At 34.4% G+C, this 25,852-nt stretch overlaps 3 protein-coding genes across 5 annotated transcripts; all 3 read right to left on the bottom strand.

The window, feature by feature from the left end:
- Positions 1–871: 871 nt before the first annotated feature.
- On the bottom strand, positions 872–7,933 carry LOC129804220 (uncharacterized). 2 transcript variants are annotated; one of them, XM_055851337.1, is made up of 4 exons: positions 7,657–7,933; positions 5,550–5,605; positions 1,854–2,242; positions 872–1,788 (listed from the first exon to the last, which is right to left on the bottom strand). In XM_055851337.1, the coding sequence occupies exons 1-4, from the start codon at positions 7,672–7,674 to the stop codon at positions 953–955; spliced, it is 1,299 nt and encodes a 432-aa protein (XP_055707312.1). In that variant the 5' UTR covers positions 7,675–7,933; the 3' UTR covers positions 872–952. The 2 variants fall into 2 exon arrangements, with proteins under 2 accessions (XP_055707312.1, XP_055707311.1); XM_055851336.1 differs by lacking the exons at positions 872–1,788; positions 1,854–2,242 and adding exons at positions 3,683–3,952; positions 4,016–5,079.
- Positions 7,934–9,850: 1,917 nt separating this feature from the next.
- Positions 9,851–12,169, bottom strand: LOC129804221 (uncharacterized). Its single transcript, XM_055851338.1, has 4 exons — positions 11,808–12,169; positions 11,605–11,742; positions 10,954–11,334; positions 9,851–10,897 (listed from the first exon to the last, which is right to left on the bottom strand). The coding sequence occupies exons 1-4, from the start codon at positions 11,918–11,920 to the stop codon at positions 10,105–10,107; spliced, it is 1,425 nt and encodes a 474-aa protein (XP_055707313.1). The 5' UTR covers positions 11,921–12,169; the 3' UTR covers positions 9,851–10,104.
- Positions 12,170–23,782: 11,613 nt separating this feature from the next.
- Positions 23,783–24,836, bottom strand: LOC129804222 (general odorant-binding protein 70). Of its 2 annotated transcripts, none has more exons than XM_055851340.1 (2): positions 24,319–24,836; positions 23,783–24,239 (listed from the first exon to the last, which is right to left on the bottom strand). In XM_055851340.1, the coding sequence occupies exons 1-2, from the start codon at positions 24,815–24,817 to the stop codon at positions 24,133–24,135; spliced, it is 606 nt and encodes a 201-aa protein (XP_055707315.1). In that variant the 5' UTR covers positions 24,818–24,836; the 3' UTR covers positions 23,783–24,132. The 2 variants fall into 2 exon arrangements, with proteins under 2 accessions (XP_055707315.1, XP_055707314.1); XM_055851339.1 differs by having other exon boundaries at positions 24,316–24,836.
- Between the last annotated feature and the right edge of the window lie 1,016 nt (positions 24,837–25,852).

The following is a 25,852-nucleotide window of genomic DNA, read 5'->3' on the forward strand; positions in this document are numbered from 1 at the left end:
TTAATGATGACGGTAATTTTTGACTCTAGGTGACTGACCCATGCTGTTCATAAGCTAGCTTTAATTCTAGCTTTTAAGGATTCTTTTCATGGATCCGGTGTGGTAGATACACTGAGAAAAAAGAGGGTGCGATTAGCTTTTCTTCCTCATAACTTTAACACCTTTTAGGTGTAAAAATATATCAACATTTTTTAATGTTAATTTTACACCTTTTTAAGGGTAAAATTAACATGAAACAGGGTAATTTTAAACCCCAATACACCTACAAAGGATAATATTTACACAGATTTTGGATCAATACTGCAAGGTAAAATTAACATTTCCGGAATGTTAAGATCCTTATGTGCTAGAATTAGAGAAAATCTTACAAATAGCAAAGAGGAAAAGTCATTCCTGGAGAGTAAAGATATATTCCTATATTCAACCTTATAAATTCAAAATCCTTACTTAATTGGCTTTAACTTCTTAAAGGGGCGTGGCTTAAAACAATATTTGCAAAGTTTAGCAAGGGACTCAAAGAATTTACAAAATATCACCATTTTTAGGACCAAAAGTATATTACCATTTGCAACTGAAGTACTTCATTTTGTTTTATTACAAAACATGACTAAAATCTTTAAAATTTCAATTTAATGATCCGGACATTCGAAAAGGAAAAAATATTTTTCTTAACGAAGTCAACTTTTTTCTCGAATCATCACTTTCTGCTTTTAGCTAATCAGTTACTTCAGTGAGAGTTCTCTGAATTAGAAATCATTTAATTCCATTAATAGCAATATTGCTCTCCTTGTAATGCAAGTCTCGTGGTAAAAGCATATAAAGTGCAAGATGCATAATGCAGAAGAAAAGAAACTTGAAGGTCATGAAACCAGTTGGATGGATGAATCTGTCTTTATTGGGCGACTATTTTATTGCCTTCACAATTACTAATCTTCCTCATGCAGACAATCCATCAGTAATCATGATGGAAGGGATTGTAGACGGGAAGGAAGGGATATGGCAGAGATCCCCCATGATACTGATCACTGGGTGGTAGATATTGTGCCGCAGGAAAAGATTCATAGTTTTCTGGATAATTAGGTCCATCCAGTCTGAAGGGTGGTGGGTCAATTCGTGGAGGAATTAAGGGATACTGGTTGGGGATCAATTCTTTAGGAGCCTCAGCGAGTTTCTTAAATTTCTCCATGGCAATTGTCTTGGCATCATTGGGATCATCCAAATCAACTACAACGGCTGTCTTCGTTTCTTGATCTTCAGAGTCGATTCCCTTATCGCTAAAGCGGGATTCAGCTTGAAATCCCGGGCCAACAAGTACATTGAGCCCATTTTCGAGGCTCAAAAGGCCATATCTTGAAGCTAGGGTATTCCCATATGTGATACTTTCCCGAGGGTTTGAGGGAAATCCACCGAAACCAACTTTTTGTGGCACTGGAAGACCTAGCATGGAAAATTGCTCAGGAGTGATGCCAGATATTGCAGTAGCCACTGGACGAGCTACGGCAAGTCCATCCTTGCTGACAACAGCCGTTGCCACAGGCTTTGAAGATGCTAATCCTCCTGGACCAGCTATGGCCAGTCCAATAGGTTTAGCCTCAGCAATTGGAGCTTCCTTAGGTGGAGCATTTATAGCAATACCTTCCTGTTCTTGTCCAGGTACATTTTGTGGTTCTTCTGGAGGCTGAGGATTCATCCCATGATCCTCTTCACCCACATTATCAAAGTCTTCCTCTGTAGATGGATTCTTTTCATCATCATTATTTTCTCCATTATCTCGATCCTTTGCAATTCCTACAAAGAAGTCAGAAAAAAAAAGTCGTAAGTGTCGATACAAGAAAACTACATTCACGTCTTACCTTGAAAGATGAGATTGAGATCATTGTCCGCTGCCTCATTCTGCAGCTGAGCTAATTTCTGAGCGGAAATTCCCAGCATCTCCAAGTTATCGGCATAAATTTTCTTATCAACTCCACTCAATTTCCCGGTCATCTTCACACGTTCCTGGAGAGCTACGAGAACAGCAGCTGCCTGTTGGATGGTGCTCAAGTGCTCAGAGAAATCTTCCGATGGATTGTCACCTACTTTTGAATTGATAGTCTCTCTCACCACAGATCCATCGGATTTCTTCTCAATTTTGAGAACAGATCCTTTGGCACCTCCATAGTAAGAGAGAGTTGAGATGTCCAGAGCCTCTTCAGGTGCTTCAGTTGTGGCCTCGTCACTTATAGCACGATGCTCCACTTTGCTGAGAAATAATATTTGTGAAAAAATACGCATGTCTTTTTTGCAAAAGAAATCTATGTCTTCAAATGAGAGCATAAGTTCTTAATTTGAACTTTACTCACTTTCTAACTAAAAAAAATATATTTTCATCAACCATTTCTTTTGCAGACCGTAAAACTTGTTTTGATATACATCACACTTTCATTTTGCATAATTTCAACATAAATTTCCAGATTTTTTGTCAATATTAATAATTCATAGAACAGCATTTTAGCGCCAATTAAGAATAGATTGATCTCAAAATTTTATTTTTGGCAAAGAATTAGAAGACTTTTGAGAAATTTGCAGACATTCAGTCATCTAAATTTCATTGACCCGGGCAAGATGATCAAAATGGAAATGTTTTAAGATAAGCTTAAGAGGTGACAAGAAATACACATAAAAAACCACTACTTGCCTTTCGGAGCTTATCTCTTGTATATACAAATTATTCAACATAAATTTTGTCCTAAATTCAAGAAGCATCTTCCGTTGCCTAAAGCGAGTCAATAGCGTCAGAGAGGTCAAGCCTAAAAGCCATTACCAACAAAATTACTTTTATACTCTTGACTTAGCATTAATGCAGCAAAAAGAAATTAGCTAAAGAAACTACCGAAAATGTGCAAACAATTTGTAATTAGCAGATGAGATGCGTTTATTTTGCAAATTTGATTTCTTTTTCAGTGGTAGGAGTAAATTTCTAAATCCGCATGAGCATGTGCCCTTCCTCCAGGTCCAGCAATAGCCACAGAATCCGGGTGAAAGATTACAGTAGCTCTGGTATTGGGTGGGATGATGGCTCTTGCAAGAGGTGCAGCAATTGCAGTTCCTCCCTCTCCGGCGATCGCCTTTGCTGATGGTGCCAAAAGAATTGTAGATTCATCGATAGGCTTCACAACAGACCTTGCCTCAGCTACTGGGAATTTTAGTAGGTACCTCAGAGGGGCTTTGATAATCTTCTCAATAATATATCTGGAACTGTGCTGGGGAATTTCCTGAATTTTGAGATTCTTAGGACGCCTCTGAATGAGTTTTTCAGGCTTCGGAGGTGGATGGGTTGGAGGTGGTGGAGTTGTGGGTTCTCTCTCTCTGACTTCCGTTGTCGGTGGCTCATTTTCAGGGAAAGGAATTTCATTTGTTGGGTAGTAAACGGGAAGTTGTATGATGGGAATGGGAAGAAGTCTCGGCAATGAGGGCCAATTCGGTGCGAGTCTCCATCTAAAGATCACGAGAGGTCTCCTTAATTAACACTCTCAGTGCTCAAATGAGATATCTATCTTGGCATATTCAATCTAAAATACATCAAATTTTTTTCTTTAAATTTCGTTCTTATGCCAGATAGATACCTCCTCAAAAAACTCAAATACAGGCAGAAGTATCAAAAATCATGCAGTTATGTTATACTAAAAATTAGCCACTGAAGTATTTTCTAAAGATCTTTTATTGGAATGTGTCTGTGATGTGTTTTTTGGCAAGATTTATCCTAAATGAATGCTTAAGACTTCCTACTTCCCAGGATTGTAGTATATAATCGGTCCTGTAGCTACAATCTCCGTGGGAAATGGGAAATCCCTTGATGAGCCTGTTGCATTGAGGGATACCGTTTCAAGATCAGTGTCCTCGGGGACTGAGTACACCTTAGCTCCTGGTCCTGCAATGGTCAGTCCTCGGGGATGAGTAAAGGCAATACCACCTACAAATATCAAAAAAGAAAAATTAGGAAGAGCGAGAAAAGGCATTTTAAAGGGAATGATACCTGGTCCAACTATTGCTGTTCCTCCACTTCCTGCTGTTGCTACACCTCCTGGTCCTGCTATAGCAATACCTCCCTTCCTGACTTTTAGTCTCTGAATAATTATGCCTCCGCCATTGTCTTTCAGTTGCTCACTGGCCGGCCTGAAGAGTCCTGAGAAGGGTGATTTGAGATCCTCCGGATTGGGTATTTCTGGCTTTTTCGTCGGTGGTTTTTTCGTCGTGGTTTTGGGCTTATTTGAAGGCTTATTTGAAGGTTTATTTGAAGGTTTGTTCGACGGTTTGAACGTTGGTGGTTTCGGCTTCTTTGTCGTGATCAATGGGAACTTTCCTTCCTTTTCCAAGTTCTCTTCTTTCTGAAGATCCCTTTTCTTATTCGAAGACACCAAAATGTTCTTGTACAAATTGTTAATGTACTGATCATTATCAAATGATGGCAAACTACCCGAAGAATCCTCCTCCTTGGTATCATCATAATCTTCATCATCATCATCCACCATCTCATCAATCAGAACATCAAATAGATTATTCTGCTTCAGGAGGGGTGCTTGAGCTTTATCATATTCGACCTTCTTTTCACTCTTCTTCGGTTTCTTATTCCACTTCTTGGACAGTCTTGCAGTACGTGATGAGATTTGCGGGAAAAAATGGACGATCCTCCGAGGATCACTAGCAATGGCAATAAAGGATGGATTGAGTGGGATTAATAGGAATTTTCTTCCTTCAGTCTTTGCTTTTCTTTGCTCTTTCTTAAACCTAATCCTATGACTCTGTGCTTGAAATTCTGACTGTCGATCAGTGACCCTCTCCACAATCAATGGAGATTTAGAATCTCTCCCAATACCTGGTGGATGAAATGGTGTCTTGGGGAAAAACAGTGAATCACTCAGTCTCTGTGAATCGGACATAGTATCTGTCCTGGCCAGATTTTTCTTTGTATAACCCAAAGATTGATTTATCCGATCGATCTCTTTGAGGATCCTCATAGTTTCGTCAATCTTAGCGGTAGAATTCATAGCAGTAATATTGAAATTTCTTGAAATTTCCACCACATGATGTTTTTCCACCCTAAAACCATTAAAATTTAATTTAATCCACTTATCATCCACCAAATTAACAAGAAAAATCACTCTTAAAAGTAGATCATTCATTTAGTAAATAAAATAAGTCCATCAACTAAACATACCTGATTTTACAAAATTTATTATTTCTTTGTTATCTCAATCCAGGTGTAAAACATATTCACAATATTTTCTTTTATAAAGAAAAAAAAACTTTTATCACCACAAAATATCCCGCAAAAAAATACTTTTGTCTGTACAAAAAAATAATAAATCTGCAAAATATTTACAATAATATTGAAAATAAACAAAATGTAATAATTTTTGTGTGTCTTATGTAGGTGTTAGTGTGAAAATGAAGTACCTAACCAAGCGTAGAAAAGTAGTTTATTAGCCCAAAAGCGTTGGAAAACAAGAAAAAGTTCCATAAAAAAAATTAACGATTACTTTTTTATGATTATAGTGTATTCAACTTACTCGACATTGCTGGGTCTAGCAAATATTTGGCCCAAAACCACTGTGGAGATCGCTATCTGAAATGAAGAAAAGGTGATGATCTTTTGTATTACAAAATGATCTTTTATATCCGTGAAAAGATGATCACATTTCGTTTATAGGATGATGAGACATGAAAAAAATGCAAAAGAGTTCAACGATCGTGGAGATATTCTTATTCCAATAGGTTGTGGCTTTTTTATGACGACTCAGACGATCATTTGCAGGTTAAAATGAAAAGTAAAAATTAATCTTCAGCAATTCTCACGTCTATTCACTTCGATCTTGAAATGATCATTCTGTTCCTTTTTCTAGGTGGTAATTGTATCCGTCGATTGGATGGTTTTGGATTTAATTGCAACTGATGGAGTTATTTTACTTCTCCCCAAGGGGTAGTGCATACAGAGAAAAATTTGACGTAAAAATATTTCACGAAACCTGATAAATACGATAATTGTTTAGTGAAACCCAAAAAAAAACCGTCCAGGAAATTATCACTAACCGTAAGAAAATATAATTAAAGTTTCGAAAAATTTGAGACATCCAAAAAAAATTATTTGCGAAACTTAAGAAACATGAAAAAATACAAAAAAACGTAACTGGTAGTTTTTGAGCGTTGTTGAATACAAGAGATGGTAAGTTTGAAAATTAGGTCTGACTGTTCTTCTTCAATCTTTTCTTATTTAAAAGAAATTTAAATAAATGGTCCCTTATTTAGAAGCAAGATCTTTCAAATTAACGTCAGAATAAGACAAGGATTAAGTAATCCTTTCTAGGTATCGCAAATTTTTTGTTGTCTTGCAGAAGATCCCATCCAAGATCTAAACGTTAGTTAAATAACAAAAAAAAAAACAAAAAAAGAAAAATAGACTAAATTTTCCGTTTTGAAACATTTAAACGATTTTACGAAACCCATCAAACCTAAGCATCTAAGCTATATTAGAAAAAAAAGATAAAAATGAAAGTACTAAATTTTGTTTAAAAATTCCTTCCTCAGTTTTTTAAGCCCCAAAGATGATTTCAACAAAGGATATCAACTTAAGGTTATCAACATAAGGTTAGAGAACAATCGAAATACGAATTGAAGATGTTCCCTACATATCCACAGAGTGGTTAAATCCAAAACACTACCGTATGCATATACAATCTGAGAAAGAGCTTTTCCACCGGTTTGCTCCGGAGGTTCGTCACCAACGCTAAGACGGCGGGGACGCTGAAAATTATACGGTATCTCATTAAAACGAAACTATACTTCGAAAGCATTGTTGATGAATAAATTTATCTATCTATCTACATATCTATGTGTAATTCAATAAATTTATCATGAAACAGAAAAGTTTCGAGAAACCCGAGAAATCTAAAAATGAAAAAAAAAAGTTCACAAAACCCGAGAAAATTTAAATGAAACCCATTTAAATTAATTGTGAACACTAAGAATGTTTGCAGTTAATCAGGAAACTTTCAAAAGGTTTCGTGAAACTCTAGAAACAGAAGCTCTCGGCAATATTACTTGGGAATGGGTCACCCCTTATTCCTCCTCCAAACGCGATTATCTCTTCTGTGGAAATGATCAGAGGAAAAAGATCAGATGACTATCTTCTTTCTGGGTCGTGTAGCTCATGAGATTTTCAACAAATTTGAATTTGGTACAATCGACGATTAAAAATCGCTTTATTTTTTTTTTAAACACACTGCGGGAGAAGTAAGAGTTGATCTCGTGGCCCCGATACACCGAATAAACTATCCAAATATTGTGGAAGATTCAGGTGAATTCCACAATAGCATAATGCCTTCTTTGAGATGATCCTCAAATAAAGCAAAACTACATACACAGGTTGGCAATTAGTGAGGCGTCGAAATGCAAGAAACATTGCAGGAAAACTCTTGTGCCTTATTCCACTCATCGCACACGATCTTTACACTTGAATGTCTTATTGATATTTACATAACTGTAATCAACACTTGGCAATTGAATACCTCAATTGGTAAAGACGTGGGATTCCTCGACAGTGATCTTTGCCACCAAAAATGCACAGACACAAATGGAAGTCGCATAGAAAGGGGTGTGACCGTATGCAGTATCACTTACCACAAGAAACAACTTCATCTTTTGTCACAGTGCAGCGCAACACTACAAGATCACTGAAGATCACGAGTCAAGATCACTTGGTATATTTTCAAATAGTCTGCACAAAATAGCTGTTGATTGATGGTCGTTGATACCCAGAAGTGTTAACAACTCATTCTCAATCCACAATACGCTGCTTGTGTGGACTTGGTGATGGAACGGAAGAGATCACCGATCGTGTCAACGGTGTGTAATGAACTGTGCGATCATTTGCCCAAGCAATCTGGTTTTAAGAGACCCTGACATTGTGAAAGACGCTAAGGTGGGGAGGCATCATAAGCACCAAAGAATAAAAACGGTAAATTTTTCGCCTCACGATTTTCAATTTTTGTTCCTCTTCTTCCACCTTCATTGCCAAAACAGTACGTTGACTTAATTGATCGTTACATTGCGATCACTCCCGCGACCTACGATTGTAGTTTACCCCAAGTTTAGCAATAGTTCAAGCTAGGGAATTAATGATGCTGAAGAATGCATATAAGTTTACGCAATTTTCTAATATTACCTTAGTCCAATTCCCCACCCGCAATCACCAAAAATTTGCCATTCTGATCTTGATTTTCTTGAGAAAGAAATACTAAACCCGTTATACACGCAATAAAAATCATTATGAAAACTTTATTTTCAGATGTTTTTCTTTCCACGTGCGAAAAAAAAGCAATTTGATTAACGACACAATGGGCATTTCGTGAATTGAATTTAATTGAGCAATGAGTTGTGATCCTCCTTTTGGCAAATTGATCATTTCAGACATGTTCGCAAGTGTTTCTGTGTAATACTTTTATAGTATTTTTTGCTTCACCAATTTGCAGAAAACATGAATTATCCAATATTTTATCAAACACATTTGTAAGCGTGAGTAATAATTGTGTCATCGAATGCACAGAATTTCCTAGCGCTTTCACTCTTTATATTAAAAATATTTGTAGTAAAAGCAATACCAATAGCAAAGAATTTCGTAGAATGCTCGATCATAAGTGAATTTGAAGAAGTATTTAATTTCACTTTGACAGAAACGTCACAGAGTCTCACTGAATCCTGATACCTAAGTTATCGTTAGGGTTTCCAAAAAAAACAAATAAATGCAAAATATAATTTATCGATGAAAAAAAAATTTATAACGGGGAGGCTTTGCACACATTCTGGCTTCGAACATTCCATATTTTCCCATAACCCTTTAAAGAATCTGACTGATAATCAGTCTATACGTTGTAGGATCTAAAGGCCAAACGGTGAGAGATAGCGTACTAGAGTGTTTAGGGACCCTGCATAAGTAAGTTAATCCTAGGATAAGTAAAGTTACCTTAATATTCTCTTTCAATAAAACTTTCGCAGCTAATCCCAAGATTAAAATATTGAGTATCCCTCACGAAGTCGCTATCTCTCATCGTTTGGCCTCTAGATTTTACAACGGATCTGTTCATCCGTACAGACGGAGAAATGTCCTGAAATATTTTTTTTTTCAAAACTCCAAATTTACAAATTTTAAAGTATCAAAAATCACAGGTTTTTAAAGTATTCGCTATATTTACAGGAATAGAACTACAAAATACATATTTTATTATGATTTGTTTAAAAAAATATATCAGAGATAATACGCAAGTGCACTGTAGACGTCGAGCAACGACTTACAAATCTCAAAAAATATGTGGAAATTTGTGATATATTTATACTTAAAATCATATCAACAAAATAACTTTGCTCTGATTTATCTAATTATATGTCAGCTTTTGGTTGCCTAATGCCCGTGGGAAGGTCGCAAAAGAAGTGGTAAATAGTCTTCCGCGTGCCGTTGAACTTGACCATTGTGAATTTGCAATTTTTACAGGTTGATCTTCTCACGATCATCGAGCTATTGGTTGAAAATGATCATAAATCCAATAGACTACTTCACAGTTGGTTGCAAAAACTTTCAGTTTCGTCATATTTTCACAGGGCTTTAGTTCTCATAGTGACTATTTATTGCTGAAATTTTCAAGATCAGCAACAAAAGATCATAAAACTTTACGATTTTTAACTCGCGATTGCGGATAATTTGGGAACACTAACATTATAACACGATATTATAGAAAACCTACTGAAGTTCTTCTAATTAGTGAGCACGTGTTACCTCAAGATGATCGAACAATCTTCAGAGAAATAAAGTACAAAAAAGTACTTATTAAATTAAAATTTATTCTTTTTATAGCGATAATATTAAATTTTAAAATTCTTTACAAAAACATGCATACCCTAATTAAATGTATAATTAAATTTATCGACGAAAGCAAGACACTGTAAGATAAATCAAATTTAAACACTAGGCCACTAGGGCAATGTATCATCACTGGTCCAAATCCCTGTCAGATTTCATTCAGTGATCTACAGAGTATTGAGTGATAAATGATCAGGTTATGGGTGAGTCTCTAATCACAGATTTCGCTGTTCATCGAGCAGAAGGGCTTCCCCAGGGGATGGTGGTCTTCCACCTTCTGGAATAAGGTCAATATTCTGCACATGCGCCCTAACGGCTACTCCTGATGGCAAGGGAGGACGATCACGATCGAAGCTAGGGTTTGGACCTGGACCGAAACCATCTTCATCCCCCAAATCCGTACCAGTAGCATCAATTATGCTCGGTGTAACTCCTGGCAGATCTGTATAATCATCTTCTTCTGAACTACGTCTAGCTGGGGTACTGCCTCTTCCTCGTGGTCGGTAGGGAGGTCTTCCAGAACGCGGAGGTAATGGGACGATGGCATTGGGATCCCTACCATCTGGCACATTGTCATAAGCATTGTTATTCCCATCAAAAAACGCTGGTCCATCGTCACCCAAATCATTATCGCCATATCCACCCACATCACCCAAAGACGGACTACCAAGGGTGGGTCTGGGCGACGGGCGAGAAGGCCTAGGAGTCACACCATGGCCAGTTGAAGCTGTTGTAAAAACACCATCGTCATTAAAGTGTGGAGTATCTCGACCTAAATCGTTAGACTCTGGAGTAAGGACACCAAATTCAGGAATAGCTGGCCGAGGAAGATTATGAGTTCCAGGACCTGTTGTACTCTGAACAATTTTGTAGCCTATTCCTGCACCTGCGATGTATTGAACTGTTCTCTGAACACCTTTATCGTCAAGATATGAGTAAGAACCGCGAACTATACCATCAGGACCACTACTTTCAGACCTCCTCTGATCTGGTCCAGATGAGATGAAGCTAGAAAAGGGTTGATTATTAAATGGACAAATACAATTTCTAATGTAAGAACTTACTTGTATTGGCCTCCAGGTCCTCGTTGCATTGCTATTCTACCCCTGGCTCTTTTATTGGGAGACTTGTACAGCTGTGAACTGTACTTTACATAATTTGGTGCATCAGGAAAAGAGTTGATTACATTGAATCCTTCATCTTTTCCTGCTGCATATCGGACAAGATGCTTCTCCCCAACATCATCCACAAAGGAATACAACCCCTTGACTCGGCCATTGGGATCTGCATCTTCCTGGCGAGTGTAGGTAGGTGTTTTGAAGCCGAAACTGTAGCTGGGATCATCAAAAGGATCCGCTAGAGGATCATCAGGGCTCCCAATAGGACCCCTGCGGATCTGTGAAAGATCCATTTTTCTCGCAATTGACGGGCCACGTGCCCGGAATCTGTGTGTTGAGATTGATGGAAACAATTGCATGTGAGATTTAATTGTTGGCCAATTAAAAGTGATCATGAATATGGAAAATTTTGCTGAATGAGGCAAAGTGGGTCTTCACCGTGAAGGAGAATCCAGAGATTGGGAGAGTCAGTGAGGATTTTCACTGAGGCGGAACAAATGAAGATGTGCGTGAAGACACCAAAACTGATCCATTTTTTTGGTGATGAAAGGGAATTTTTGGGGGATTTCTCATGAAAACCTATTGTGCAAGACTCACCCACGCGGACCAGCTGTGTAGACAGTCTCTTCAATCCGTCTCGTTGAGGGATTCCTGGATCCATATCGTCCTCTGATGATTGTCTTGGGATTCCCACTGGCCATATGATAGTGACCACCGTTGTCGTTGGTGCTCAAACTTGACCAAAAAGAACAAGATCTTTAGCATGAACTTTTCCAGTATAAAATCCCAAGGAACTTTACCCAAAATTGAATGACCCATCAGGATTAACATTGTTAAAATCCGTTGCAGCATCAGGAAAAACACTAGAAATTTGGCACAAAATCACCAAAAAGATCACTAAAAGTCCTCTCATTTTTGTAGAGCAAAACAAATCAACAACACTGAAATCCTCTTTGAGATGGCATTAAGTAATCCTCAGAGATCACAACACAGATGATTCTGACACAAATCACAATTATATTCACACGTTAGTTAATTCACTTAAATATACTTCCAACTATCTCAAGTGCTAAGATTCAAATGACTGCTTCTGGTCTCACGGATGAGTCTTTAAATATGATGAATCCCTCTTCTGAGCCTCTCTAGCTGAATTTTCCCGCGAATTCTTGAAAGTCTCACTGGAGTTTGGGTAGGAAAATACAAATTTGTGTGAGAGTGACTGGGGAAACATGATAAATTGAATAAATTTATCTTTTCCACCTCCCCCACCCAAGAGACAAACTCTCAGAATGTTTCTCACTTAAGAGAAGTTGTAAAAGAATTTTTATGGTGGATGTTGAAGGTGGAAAATTTTTACAAGACATTCTTCAAATTTTGATCTCTCTTGGTACAATACCATCTGACCTTCCCTTCATTGGGTATTATGATGATCATTTTGTGATTTCATGCAGTCCACAGGAATATCCCCATCTTCTTTAGAAACACTTTGAGAAAAATTGTTTTTATTTTTGATGTTACTTTAATTAAAGTTTTTTTTTTTAATTTGGTTTAATATGGTGATCTATTTTTTTATCTTTCGATAGTTTATCTCCTTGTATCTTTTATGTAAAATTACACAAATTTAGAAAAAAAATCAGACGTGTCTACTGAAAGAAACTAAATTTCAGATATTCAATTCTAATTTTTTAAATCAAAATAGTTAATTTTATTTATTTTTTTTGAAAATTATTTTCCACAGAACAGTTAAAAGCACGTTAACATTTTAAATTTATTGGTGCTCTAATCTTAACTCATTCTACGTGTACGTAAAATAAAAAAGTAAATTAAAGTCGAAACTTGTGAATATTTCGAATTACAGCTAAACTCTTATCACAGTCTCCAACAGCATAAAAAAAATTTTAAATTATAAAAATACGACAATTTTTTAGACAATTTTAAATTTAACCAATATTTTAGCAAGCTAATTTAGATAAGGCGCCTTTTTTTTTATAAACAGAAAATGAACTTCTCCATCGTTTTGCTCTGGATGTCAACCACCAACGCTAAGACGGCGATGGACGTTATTACAGAAATTTTCTTCTTTGTTTTTTTAATTTTTCAAGAGCAATTTTCCAAAAGCAATACGCTAAATAAATCATGGAATTAAATAATTTATTGTTACTCATCAATAATGTTTGAAAAATTATTAAAGTAAATCAGTATTTATAGTAAATCATATTTATAAGTGAGGTAGATTCCTGGAGGAAAACTTAGGTTATTTTCCGTAAAATCATCCAAGAAAACAAAAAAAAATTCAATCCTAACAAAGTTTTAACAAATGGCCAGTAAAACTAATTTGGTCAGTTTGGAAATAAAACGAAATTTTTAGTTGCTTTTTCTAAGACAAGACTTAGGAACTACATGGGGGACATGATAACTTCTTATTGAAATATCGACTGTCGATTTTGAAAATCTTAAATTATATTTACACTTTTATGTGTGATAGAAATCCTTATTTACAGCCACATTATTTTAACCCTTTAAGGACGATTGAATGATGAAATGAAATTTTTCCTACGGTCATCTAAAGTTGTGTATTACTCTAAAGAGTCAGAAAAAGTAATTTTTTTTCTGACCCCCGATTTTTGAGCCTCTCGTCCTTAAAGGGTTAAAAATGGTGCATTTACTGGTCCAGTAATATTTAAAAATATGTTTTTGACTCAATCTAGCACATACAGATTTATCGATACTATCGATTCGATAGTATCGAAAAGTTATCATTCCATACCAGATTCCCCGCCAATTTGGAAGTGCTTGCAACAAAGCTCCAGTGAACTAATGTATTATTCGAAAAAAAATTCAAGCACTTTAAATGTGTATAAACATGTAGGGGAGACTGGGGCAAAATTTGTCAAAACGAAAATTTCAATATTCACTATTTTCTAAAATAAAAGAGACTGAGGCTTGAAATTTTTATTATAGAAAGCCTTCATGAACCTTCTTAAACTTACAAAGTTTCAAGGGATTCGAGGAAGAATTATGTAAAATAAAAAATAATGAAATATGAGCGCTATTTTTGGAATATTTGGCTTACAGAAAATATCAATACTGATTAGCTCAATTTAAGCACATTTCTCGTTAAGATAGAGAAAAATTATCTTCGACAAAGTTATAGAGGAATAAATTTCCTATAAAAATATGTCTATTTGATATTTTTAACGTTTGCGAGAGTAAAACGTCACAAATTATCCGAAAACTGACAAAATTTGTCCCAGCAATTTTGAGAATCTCCACAAAATCGACTTTTAGAAAATGATTTGAAAATCACATTTTTTTCCAGATAGAGGAAAATAGTCTTCTGCAATGTTGTAGAGCAGTAAAACGTTTATGTCTTCTCAGAGCTCATGAAAGAATTAAATATGCGTTTTGACAAGATTTGCCCCAGTCTCCCCTACCAAAAATTTCAAGAAGATTGGTCATTTCTTTGTCCTACAAAAAATACCGCGAAAAACATCTCGTTTTTATCTCCTAATTAGGGGAACCCCCTTATGCCCTAGACACACTTAGGGCTTAAGCCGAGAGGCGACTTAGTGGAAAATTATGGAAATGCACTTTAACCATTATTTCTAATATAATATAATTACGCTAAGCTTTATCTCGGCTGATCCTCATGTCTGTCAAGACCCTTATGTAGCCCAAGGAGCATTTCCTGATCTGTACTGTCTTGCACAATTTTTTAAGTAGTGTGCAGGACAGACATATGGCTTAAGCCGGGAAACGGCTTAACGTGATTACAATTTTTAATGATTAGACTGCTTTCCCATCATTTTCCAACTAAGTGGTCTCTCGGCTTAAGTCGCAGATATGTCCAGCACATAAGTTTGTCTAGGGCATAAGGCGTTACAACACCAAAAATTCTTATAATCTCCCCGTATCCTGTATCGCGTTTAGTTTGGTCACTCTGACTACTAAAAGTAAAATGTCGTTCTCTTAAGAGGTTAAACAAGCTTCTATAAGAATTAAAATATTCAATTCTTATTATATATAGGGGAAACCGGGGCACCACCAAACACGAGGTACCAGCAAACACTGCTTTTTTTTAATCGGATATTCGACTTCAAAGGATAAGACCTAAATGAATTTATAGGCACTATAGGGATGCTTGTCCACTGAAGAAATGGTCGAGATAGTCCAAGTAGTTTAGAAATAAAAATTAGTGTTTGGTGGTACCCCGTGTTTGGTGGTGCCCCAGTTTCCCCTAAACCTTTAAAGGTGTATTACAAAGATTTTTCAAAGCCTTGGTTTTGTAAAGCAGCTATTTGCTTCTTGAAAGAGTACTTTCTCTATGATGCTAAGGTCTCGGGTTCGAATCTATGTGAATACAATTATTTCCTGTGAAATAATAAATATTAGCTTTATTGTATTACTTTATTCCAGAGGACATGAAATTTTACAGTAGTTTGGGCTCTGAAAAAAACCACATAGTTAAACTAAGCCTTTTGACTGTGACACTGTATTTTCGGTGTGTAGATATCCCAATTTTTGAACTTAATGATTTCGTAAAAATATGCTCACACTTCTTCACGACCATCATATCGATTTTCCATCATTCCACATGGCTGAAGAGTCCATGTTATCTCATTAGCATACTCTTGGGTATTGCCGAATTTCAATTCTTATGCCCTTATCTACGCCTAAAATCATCTGGTTTTGATTGTTATGAAAGCCACACTTTTGCAGAGGAAGCACAGCCAAGATGAATGATGGTGCTATTGTGAAATATTTCACTTGTTCCTCATGCAATTGGTCAAAACTGCCATTCCTTCTGCACACCCAAAGGTGATTTATGGACTCGCGTGTGGAGATGTTTCAGGAAAAAGATTTTGGTTATCAGGGTCAAAGCTCCAGAAGATCAACATTCTCAGCAATCTAATTAGCAACGATAATTACTAAAGGCAGTCACCCGAAAGGCAGCCACCTTACGAAATCATCATACAATGCGCCAATCTCTTAACTTCCTTGTCACAGCAAAAGTCACAGAGGGAGAATCTCTCTGTTGTTGTGGGCAACAATAGATGCGAGAGACAACGCAGCAAGGATGTCCAAGCCAATCTCCCATATCAATCTGGATGTAAACACGCAGCTAATCGCACCACCAGTAATTTTCTCGTGGAAGACACTTTGTGCTCAATCTCGCGAAAATGACAATGAAAATTCTTCTCCGCATTTTACTTGGTTCTTTTCAAAGAGATGAGCGCGAGAATTAACTTCACCTCAATAGAATTAATTGCCCACCTCCAACTAGCGATTGATTCATGCTTCCAAACAGATAAAACTTCCTCTCTACGAGAGTCACCAAAACGGAAGCTCCCTAAGAGATTCTTCTTGAACATTGCTACTCATTTTGAATCCAGTCTGACGATGAACTCACTGAAGCATTGTTTTCCCATCGTAATTGTACAAAGTGGAATAATTAGTGATTTTTCATATTTTTCTTTCAAAACAGCCAACAAACATAAATTAAACTTACTTGGGACGATAGACATATTCTCTCGGTAGTTTTGCGAGTCAAGGTCCATCCGACCTGGGTTTGGACGAAAACTCTCTGGAATATTGCCATTTCCGAGATGAAATTTTCATTTTAGTTTTTTTTTTAGAAAAATAAAGTGGTCGTTTTGTCCATTAACTAACAATTATAAAATAACCTTTACAATGTATTTGAAATAGAAAAGATATATCATCTTGCAAAATATTTTACGTGCCAATACTTGTGCAAGAATTTTTTTTCTTATACAAGAAAGTATTGGCATGTAATAATTGTACACAAAATACTTAAATAGAAAACTTATTGCCAAGACCTGGTTTTAAATTTCAACAAAATCAATCAAAGTATTTTTCAGCCCATTCACTGAATTATTTTGTCCTAAAGATATTTTAAAAAATAAGCAACACGCGATACGGAATTAACAATCTGTTGTTGCTCCTATAACATATAATTAATAAATATACAACATTTTTTTAAAAGTAGTATTTATAAAAAAAATTTATCTGAATTCCTAGTAAATTGTTTATTAAACATTCTTCTAAAATTGCGCGTCACATAGGGCAACGTAAGTAGAACTTGTGTTTATTGTTCGTACGTTTACGCTTAATCTTAAAAATAAAATGATTAAAAACAACCAGTTTCTTCTTAGCGGAACTTATTGAATAAAAAAAAACAAATTCCTCATTCGAATTTACAGAGAGATTACCTGTTTCTTTATTTGCTTTGACATTTTAATCTTCAATGTAAAGGAAGGCTTTAAGGCTTCGCACATACTCTGGCTTCGAACACTTCATATAATTCCCATATTCCCCTTTAATGAATTTAGTATATTTTTTATTTATTTTTTTAAATACTAGTTATTAAAATATATTGTCATTGGTCACTATTATTAAAGAAATATGGGAAAAAACGAAGCGTTGGAACCCAAAGGGTGTGCAAAGCCTGAAAGTTTTTCCCAACTCAGAAGGAGACTTAAACAAATTCTCTGATTATCTTGACAACAATTATTTTTGCTTTCAAAATTTTTAAAATTTTTGCATACTTGCGCAGTTAATTTGTAATAAAGAAGAACGAAAGTAATTAAATTTACCATGTTTATGAAACAAATGAGCAACTCATAAGAGTTGTTCTCTTGTCACTCTAATTTCAGAAAGATTTATGAATTATTTGAAATTACAGGGGTATAACTCTACTCTTTACAAGGAATAAAAGCAAAACACTTTTAAAATATATCTCGTAAATTTCAATGAGATATACTAAATAGAAAATAATTTTTTTGAATTTCCTTACGAAAAAATTCTCCGAATAAGTTAAGACGATAAAACGATATAAGACGATTCTTCTTCATAAAATATGAATAAATAAAGATATGTTAAGGGGTTACGTGGTTGATGAAGACTAAAAACAGTATATTGTCATAATTTTTTTAGCTTAATCATAAATATATTCAATTTAGACTGTCTTTATTTAAATATTTCAAAAATTCAGTCCTTGGGACCTGATTTCCGGGAATCTTTTCAAAAAAGAGATGGCAAAGCGTCCCAGCTGTGCAAAGTGCTCAAACTCACAAGAAAGAGCTATCCGTGTACTAACTTTTCGCATACTTTTTAAGTACATACCGCTTTACTACAGATTAAATTGATTAATTAATCTTACTTATATCGACTCATGATCGATTAAGTACGATGCAATCGGGTTGGAAATTTCAATATCTTTCAAAAAAATCCAAATTTAAGCAAATCGGTTGAAGAATAGGTCCTCCAAAGTAGTGATACCAACAATGGTTAACCAGATTCGAAAAACCGGTTAAGCGCCCTATTTTGAGGACGGTTTCAAAACCGATTTTTAGAGATGAAACCGGTTTAAAACCGTCTCTTTACAAAAATTTTAAAATTTCTCGTAAGCTTAAGTTTATTCCTTCAAAATCAAGATACACCGCAAAATATTTCCTTGGCTTTAGAAAGGAACCTGAAGTGCAAAATGATTCTATATATCAGGGTAATTTGTAGTATGGTAGTATGTTAGTAATATTTGAAGAATAGTAGTAATGGGTTTCCTGTACGTTTATTCCAATCTTGAAAAGAATTATTTGCTTAAAGGTTATCGGAAATTATTTTAGGACTTCTTCACTTAAAAATATTTTATCTTTTAAACCTTATAGTTAAATATTTACAGGACTTAAAATCAATTGTATACTGAAAAGGTGTGATTAGAAGGAATCACACCTAAAAAATTGTAAACGATTTAGTACAATCTTGTAAAATACTGTTTTATGCGGAAAAGTAACAATATTTTTACCTCTCCCTGTCTTCATAGATTTTTATAAAATCTTGCAGTATTTTAACAGACCCAAATTCACTAAGAATTTTTAAGTATTTCTTCATTAAAGATTGTCAAAAATAACAACGTTTATAACCAATTTATTCTAACAAAAAGATAAATTGTATGAATAAACAGTTATTTTTACGGTAATCTACATTACATTAGCTTTTACAAGGTACAATATTATTGGAAAAATTCCCAGTAATTTTCCTAAATTCTGAAATATCCCGAACAAATTTAATACAAAATTAAAGTAATTAAATAAATAAGTTCTAAACTAACTGAGAAAAAGAATATATTTTATGTGTTAAATATTACATCAAAGTCAAAGTTCTGAAAAAATTGCTCAAAATTCTATAATCTAATCCTAAATTTGAAATCAATTTTAAATCGGTTAACCGGTTTTAGACCCTTCCAAAACCGGTTAACCGTCTATCATAAAAACCCGATTATTTGGAATCACTACTCCAAAGCGGTTAAACTTTGATCTTCGAAAATTCTATATCGAAATGATTTTCGCAAAATGGTTTTCATTTTTCCACTTGACAAATTTCCAGGAATTTTGTAAGGTGGGATTACAAACCTAATAAGTAATTTTTTTTACATTGTGGTATAATTGATTCGGCTTCTGTGGCATTCGGTAAAAAATCTTGAAATTTGAACTTTATTTTGTGTACAAAGCTGAAACGGTTTCACTTATGTTATAGCTGGGTCTAAGAGCTTTCGATTAAAAAAATTAAGTTCTCCCAGCCCCCATCATCCGAGCTTATTAAGAGGTCAGAAAATAAATCTTAAAATGGGATTTAGCTCCAATTATAATTGTCAGAATTTACTTCTGTTCGATATTACGTGTAAAGGCATTTATACGCAAAATGTTAATATTTTGAATTCATATTTGTGTACTGTGTAACTTCAATACTGTAAACATCCTTAGCTTTTGTACTTCTCTGGCTTCTATTTCCAGAAATTTTCTTCAAAAAGCTCGATTTTTATGAAAATTTCTCTCAAGTAGATGCTGTTAAAAAACACTGTTATCATAAAACAATAAACTAGTAAGTATTTAACTGATTTTACATATTTCTTAACTATATGTAAATGTGTATATCCCGTCCAAAGATGATTATTTTGAATTTTCCCAATGTTTCCACTGAAATTTTCACGCCACAATGCCATCCTAAAAATCTCGCGCCATCCATCAACGCAACAGCAGTGTCTTTACCAAGCATAATGGGCAATTTAATATTAAAAAAATGGAACAAATTTGAATACACTTGAGGTTGCTGATACATTCATCAAATCTTTGATGTGTTTTGTGTACACTTTACACTTCTTCTTTTTTTTGCATCGTCTCAACTTTAATTTATTCAAAGACTACCCCACTCCGGACAAAGTGAAAAATATTCGTGTGAATGATTTCAATTGTGAATGAATTTTTCATTGCAATGAATTGATTGAACTTGCATTTGATGAATTTATGAATGACATACAAGATAATTATAAACGTAGAAGCTGGAAGTCTTTAGCGTTCTTTTTTTACATGGTTTCTTGATTTCCTAATAAAGCAATTTTGAAGGTGAAACACTCTTAAAAAAAATGTCATTTGTGGAGCAATAAAAAAATTAAAAGTCTCATTAGATGAACCTTTTGAATGGCACTGGAGCATTTGAAGTATTTTGTTCCATTTTGCAACGCCAATTAATTGTGAGAAAATTTGTAGAATCTCTTTTGAATTTCACTCGGAAAGTTGCCCAAATTCAAGTTTAATGGGTTAAGGGCACAATTAAAAAGCTTATGGTATTAGTTTTCCTGTAATAAAATAGGTCAATTTTAATGAAACATCTCTGACTTTATTCTATTCTAAAAAATAAAATAAATCACTAAAATCCAGGAAATGCTGATTTTTCGCGAAGAAAAAGAATTATAGCATCAGAGAGGATGCATATTTTTATAAAATTACCGTCAATTTATTCTACAATAAGTCACAAATATCATTTATGTAAAAAAACATCATAATCCTCAGAATTGCCAGACCTTTGTCTGCTGAAAATGATCTCATTTTCTTTGTTTAAAATTCTCAATTCGACTAAAGAATTAACAAAGAAACAGAAAATTTATTCGCAGTCAAAGATTCTCAATTTATAGTATTGGTGCTTGTGATGACATTTTGGGTCAGATCTCAGATATTTCGGCAATAAAAAAATAATTATAAAATTATCTGGTCCATTGGAAAAAGAAAGGTCATTAAAATTAGACTAACTAGAAATCTTCACGAAATCTCAGTAAAAATCAAAATAATTAACTCTGAAAAAGATTTTATCACTGAGTTATTGAAATTAATACATCATTACATCAACTCAATTAAAGTATTAAATTGATCTATTACCTCTGTAGATAGACTCAATTAATTGTGTAAATAAAAATACAGATAAATAATACTTGAGGAGAAATACATTGAATTGAAAAAAATTGAAAAATTCACGTGTTTTTTTCAGCAGTCTTTTTTATGATACTTGGCATGTTCTTTTTATGTAAATGATTGATTGGATGATTGTATTAGTTTAACGTATATGGTAAATTCGAAAACTATCACGTTTTATAAAATCGGCTCAAAATTGCGTAGGAAAAATATATAAAATTTTAAACAATATGATCTGGAAACAGGACGTCGATTAAGTCAAACTTACTAAAAAAAAAAATTGTAAAATTACCCTTACACCTAGCAATAATAATATCAGAAAAAAGTCGTAAAAATTAGCAAAAAGAATAAAAATCTTAGTCAAACTGGAAGGAAAAAGCCTAATAAAATTCCATGAAAAATTTAATGAACTTCTTTTAATGAAGAAGGATAATGCACGGAGGGCTCAATCTCCTGAGTTCGTGCATTCCGGACAGCTTAGGATACCTTGCAAAAACTTTTAGTATAAAAATCAATGATAAAATTATAAGAATAATAATGATAAATGGTGTAGCACAACGTTCTATAGAGGAATTCAGAAACTCCTGCAAGGGGAATTCGGGACATCCATTATTACTCTTTCCAGGAATTGGGTTATCAGTCCCGCCTCATAGAATCAAGTGCAGTGAAGCTCACTGAATGCAGATTAAATACCTTTAACGCCATAAAGTTCCTGATAACTTAAAGGAAGATTTGAACTCGAGGAACTTACATCATAGAGTAATCTACCACTTTACCCAATAAGTTCCCACTACCAATAGGAAACTTACTTTCTTATAAAGAGGAAGTGGGGCGCTTTGTGGCAGCTTTGAAGTTGGCATTGTTTTCTGCTATTTGTAAATGGAATTTAGCGTTAACATAAATTAGCTTCACAATTCTACTTGACAGAATATAAGTCGAATAGGGTATGTGTGCCAAATTCCGGCCAGCTTGCAATTCCGGCCACCTTTTCTGTTCCTCGAATTTCCATGAATTTTTAGTTTTCACATACTCTAGAGATTATACAATGCAAAAGAATAACAAAAAATGTAGCTTTGACAAACAAGAACACGTGAAAAAGACATTGGAAGAATTCCCGAATGGCAAGGAACTATGAAAATGAAGGTGGCCGAAATAGGGCACCAAAGTTATGTCTACATTTTTATTCATTTTAAAATGTATTAAGAATGATTTTAAAGTAAATAAAGACGATAAACTGTTTACAAGGTTCTAAGCAACAGTCCTTAAGTAGAAGGAATGAAAATATCAATTTCTATTAAAGATATTACAATTCAAACTTGAGACTTTGGCGCTTGCATGCAACTATAGCGAAATTTGGCACACTTACCCTAAGTAGATTTTTTGCAAAATTCTTTTTTTTTCGCCATTTGACCATTTTGAGTAAGTTTTACAATGGTGTCAAGAAACTTTTGGCTGATGAAAAATTCTTACCTTTGGAAAAACAATTATTTTTGATATAAAGCAAAGTGAAATTATTTTTTATTAAATAATTAGCATCTATTTAACAAGCAACTAATTTGCAAAAAGAAAAATTTTAAAAAGTTATGTTTATCAATAGCTCAGGTGGTAGAGCACTCATCTACAGTTAACGAGAGGTCTCCAGTTCGATCCTGGAATGATCGAATTGGAGATAAAAATTTTTCCTATCTCCACTTCGGAGAAAATTGAACGGTTGTATCTACTTAAAAACAATTAATATATGGAATTGATATATGGTTATTTTTTCTATCACTTTTTCCGTTTTCCACCTTGTTTACCGAACATATAGATTTGTCAAGAAAATTATGGCGGACACTGTATTTGAGATTATGTGCTTACCATCCAATTTTTGAAAAAATTGGATCTTTCTTACCAGGACTCTAATGTTCTTAGTGTTTGTCTCTAAATCAACTTTTTGAAAAAAAAAATCTGGATTTTTTATAGATAGAGGATGTAGGGCTACTTTAAGCTGTGGGGCAACAATACACCAATAACTAATTTTTAATTCTAAATTCAATTATATTGCTCCTGAGATGTATTTTGGCCAATATTTTGAGAGATTTATAAATCCGTTCAAATCGATACTAAACCAGTAATGAACCGATTATGAACCGACAAGTAATTTTCGTCCGAGAATCAATTTTATTACTCTTAAGCCTATTTTGGGAGATCTTTTGAGTGATTTATTAATCGGTTTAAATAGTTTAAGAACCAATAATAATCAATATATGGTGCGAAAATTTGAGGTATAGCATCTGCATAGAAAAACTCTAAATGTTGATTTTTGAATAAAAAACCACAAAAGAATGTTGAAAAGCATAAACACAATCTCTTGGAGAAAATCAATGAGATTGAGTGACGATGGTAAAGCTAATAGAGTTAACTTTTTTTCTGGAAATAAAAATCCAATAAATTTCATATTATTGCGGCTATAAATATTTATAATAATGGAGTTACTGTTGTAAAAGGCTTAGTAGATAAATAAACACAAGAGGTAGCAATAATTTAAATAAAATGTATTGAGAATCAATCAAAATGTATCTCTTTTTTTAGAGGTAAAACAACAAAGCAGAAAGATGTAAATGGGTATCTGAACAACTTTATTTATAGTGATTAGGGGCATTCACTAATGTTTCATTTTGCAAAAGACGAAATTTATGTGATAAATTAGCATGGCAAAGTTTTTAAATTAGTGGTAAACTATTTAGTTAAAATTGATTTAAAATAATTATATGTTATCATAAAGAAGAAATTGAATTGTACCATTGCATTGTGTTATTTTCTAATATTATTAAGAAGTTTTTAATTGCATTAGCTCTGCTATCTGAACTTGCTCTTCTCCTGATTAAAGACCATGATTATCTGGGAGTGTTTGGTTGCTGCAGTACTCTGTGATCTTATCGGATAAACAGTCAAAGACGTCGAAGGCAACATCACAACTTTCACGATCAACTGGAATATCGGGCAGTGAGAGAATGCAGTGAGAAATTGCACCAATTGATCCGATGCCATTGAGAAATCATCTTACCACTGTTTAGTTGGATGTGGATGCTGTATTTGTGGGAGATCCCAAGGAGACATTCTTCAGTTGCCTGAAGAACCGCCATGAAGTAGGGATGATCATCGATGCCGTCCGTGTAAATGTGCACAAGGCCATAGAGGGTGGGGTAGCCAAAGTAGTTGAGTGCCTTGTTCCTCTTGTAGAAACACCTGAGGAGACATCCGGCCAGTCTTCGTTCGACATGGGTCACTGTTGTTGGATGTTGAAACTCTTCGGCATCTCTTTTTGATCTTCTGAGGGTGTCCAAGCGTTCAATTGGCGACTGTGCAAGGTCGTACTGTTGATAGCCATAGAGTTCCCGCACAAATTCATATTTCACCTCCTCCTGGCACTCACTTAGCACTTCTTCAATATTCTTATCCACATTCGGGAGCTTTCGACACTTTACATTGACACTCTTCTTGGCAAAACTGATAAAAAATCCCTCTGCTGAGGACACGAAGATCAGGATCAGTACCCTTAAACGCATTTTGTTCACTCAAATGCGCATCACTGACCACAACTCCAAGTCTTTTATACTAGTCTGACGCATCCAAATACAGCCAAGTTGCTATTGAAGAGGAAAGTGGATGGACAATTTCCAGTCTTGCACTTTTTTATAATGTCTCACCACTTTCTCTGGTGTACGCAATTAATTTTTGTCTAGGCCAGGAGAGCAGGGAAATTATCAGAGGGATCTTTAACTGATGCTCGAGTAATATTACATCATTTTTATGATAGAAACGTTTAAAATACTGATAAAATTTTCAATATACGAAATTGATTTCAATTTTTATTAGCTCTTTGATATGCAGGATGGTAGACCTAGGGGAAAGTACTCTCCCTTCGAACGTTCATGCCTTCATGCCTTCGAATAATGTGAATTTTCTTTTATTTTTCCTAAAGGACTTACAGATTTCTATCAAATATTAGTTAACTTTATCAACAATATTATCGATAATTATGTGGAAGTCTTTTAAAAAAATAAAATAAATTCAAATTATTCGAAGGCATGAACGTTCGAAAGGAGAGTACTTTCCCCTACGAATATTTCGATCAATCTTCATTGAAAAAATATTGTGGATGATTTCTATGTTTTTCTTGGCTAAAATCAAACAAGTTTTCTATTTGTTGTTTTTATAATTAAATTTTTAGGTGATAAAAAGAATATAATACATAAAGGAAGTATATCTATCATAATAGAATTCTTTATTGTTCTTCGGCAATTAAAATTTAAAATGTTTACCACTTTTTGTTCAAACTCAACGGAAAGGGAAAAACTATTATGATAAAGACTATGACATTGGTTCATAAGAAATCAAATTGTCAGTAATTAATTTAGAATTTTAGTGATATATTCATGTAATTTTACCAAAAAAGGTAAAATAGAGAATATTTTGTTTGGTTGCGCTTCTCTGAAAAATAAGTAATTGTTAAACGAACAGATGGATTTTGTTCAAATTTTATCAAAGATTTGACAAAACTTTTTCATATTCTGTATGGAAGAACATCCATTTGCAAACGT

The sequence above is a fragment of the Phlebotomus papatasi genome, chromosome 2 (assembly GCF_024763615.1).
Source record: "Phlebotomus papatasi isolate M1 chromosome 2, Ppap_2.1, whole genome shotgun sequence".
Taxonomy (NCBI): Eukaryota; Metazoa; Arthropoda; class Insecta; order Diptera; family Psychodidae; genus Phlebotomus; species Phlebotomus papatasi.

Excerpts from the sequence above, each read along its gene's own strand:
- LOC129804220 (XM_055851336.1), bottom strand. Across the intron at positions 5,080-5,549 it reads GCTAGACCCAGCAATGTCGA|GGTGGAAAAACATCATGTGG; the intron begins GTAAGTTGAATA and ends TAATGGTTTTAG. Across the intron at positions 3,953-4,015 it reads AACAGCAATAGTTGGACCAG|GTGGTATTGCCTTTACTCAT; the intron begins GTATCATTCCCT and ends TGATATTTGTAG.
- LOC129804221 (XM_055851338.1), bottom strand. The coding sequence starts at position 11,920 with ATGAGAGGACTTTTAGTGATCTTTTTGGTGATTTTGTGCCAAATTTCT. Across the intron at positions 11,743-11,807 it reads GATGGGTCATTCAATTTTGG|TTTGAGCACCAACGACAACG; the intron begins GTAAAGTTCCTT and ends TTTTTGGTCAAG. Across the intron at positions 10,898-10,953 it reads GGACCTGGAGGCCAATACAA|CTTCATCTCATCTGGACCAG; the intron begins GTAAGTTCTTAC and ends ACCCTTTTCTAG.
- LOC129804222 (XM_055851339.1), bottom strand. The coding sequence starts at position 24,817 with ATGCGTTTAAGGGTACTGATCCTGATCTTCGTGTCCTCAGCAGAGGGA. Across the intron at positions 24,240-24,315 it reads CCACATCCAACTAAACAGTG|TTGATCGTGAAAGTTGTGAT; the intron begins GTAAGATGATTT and ends CCGATATTCCAG.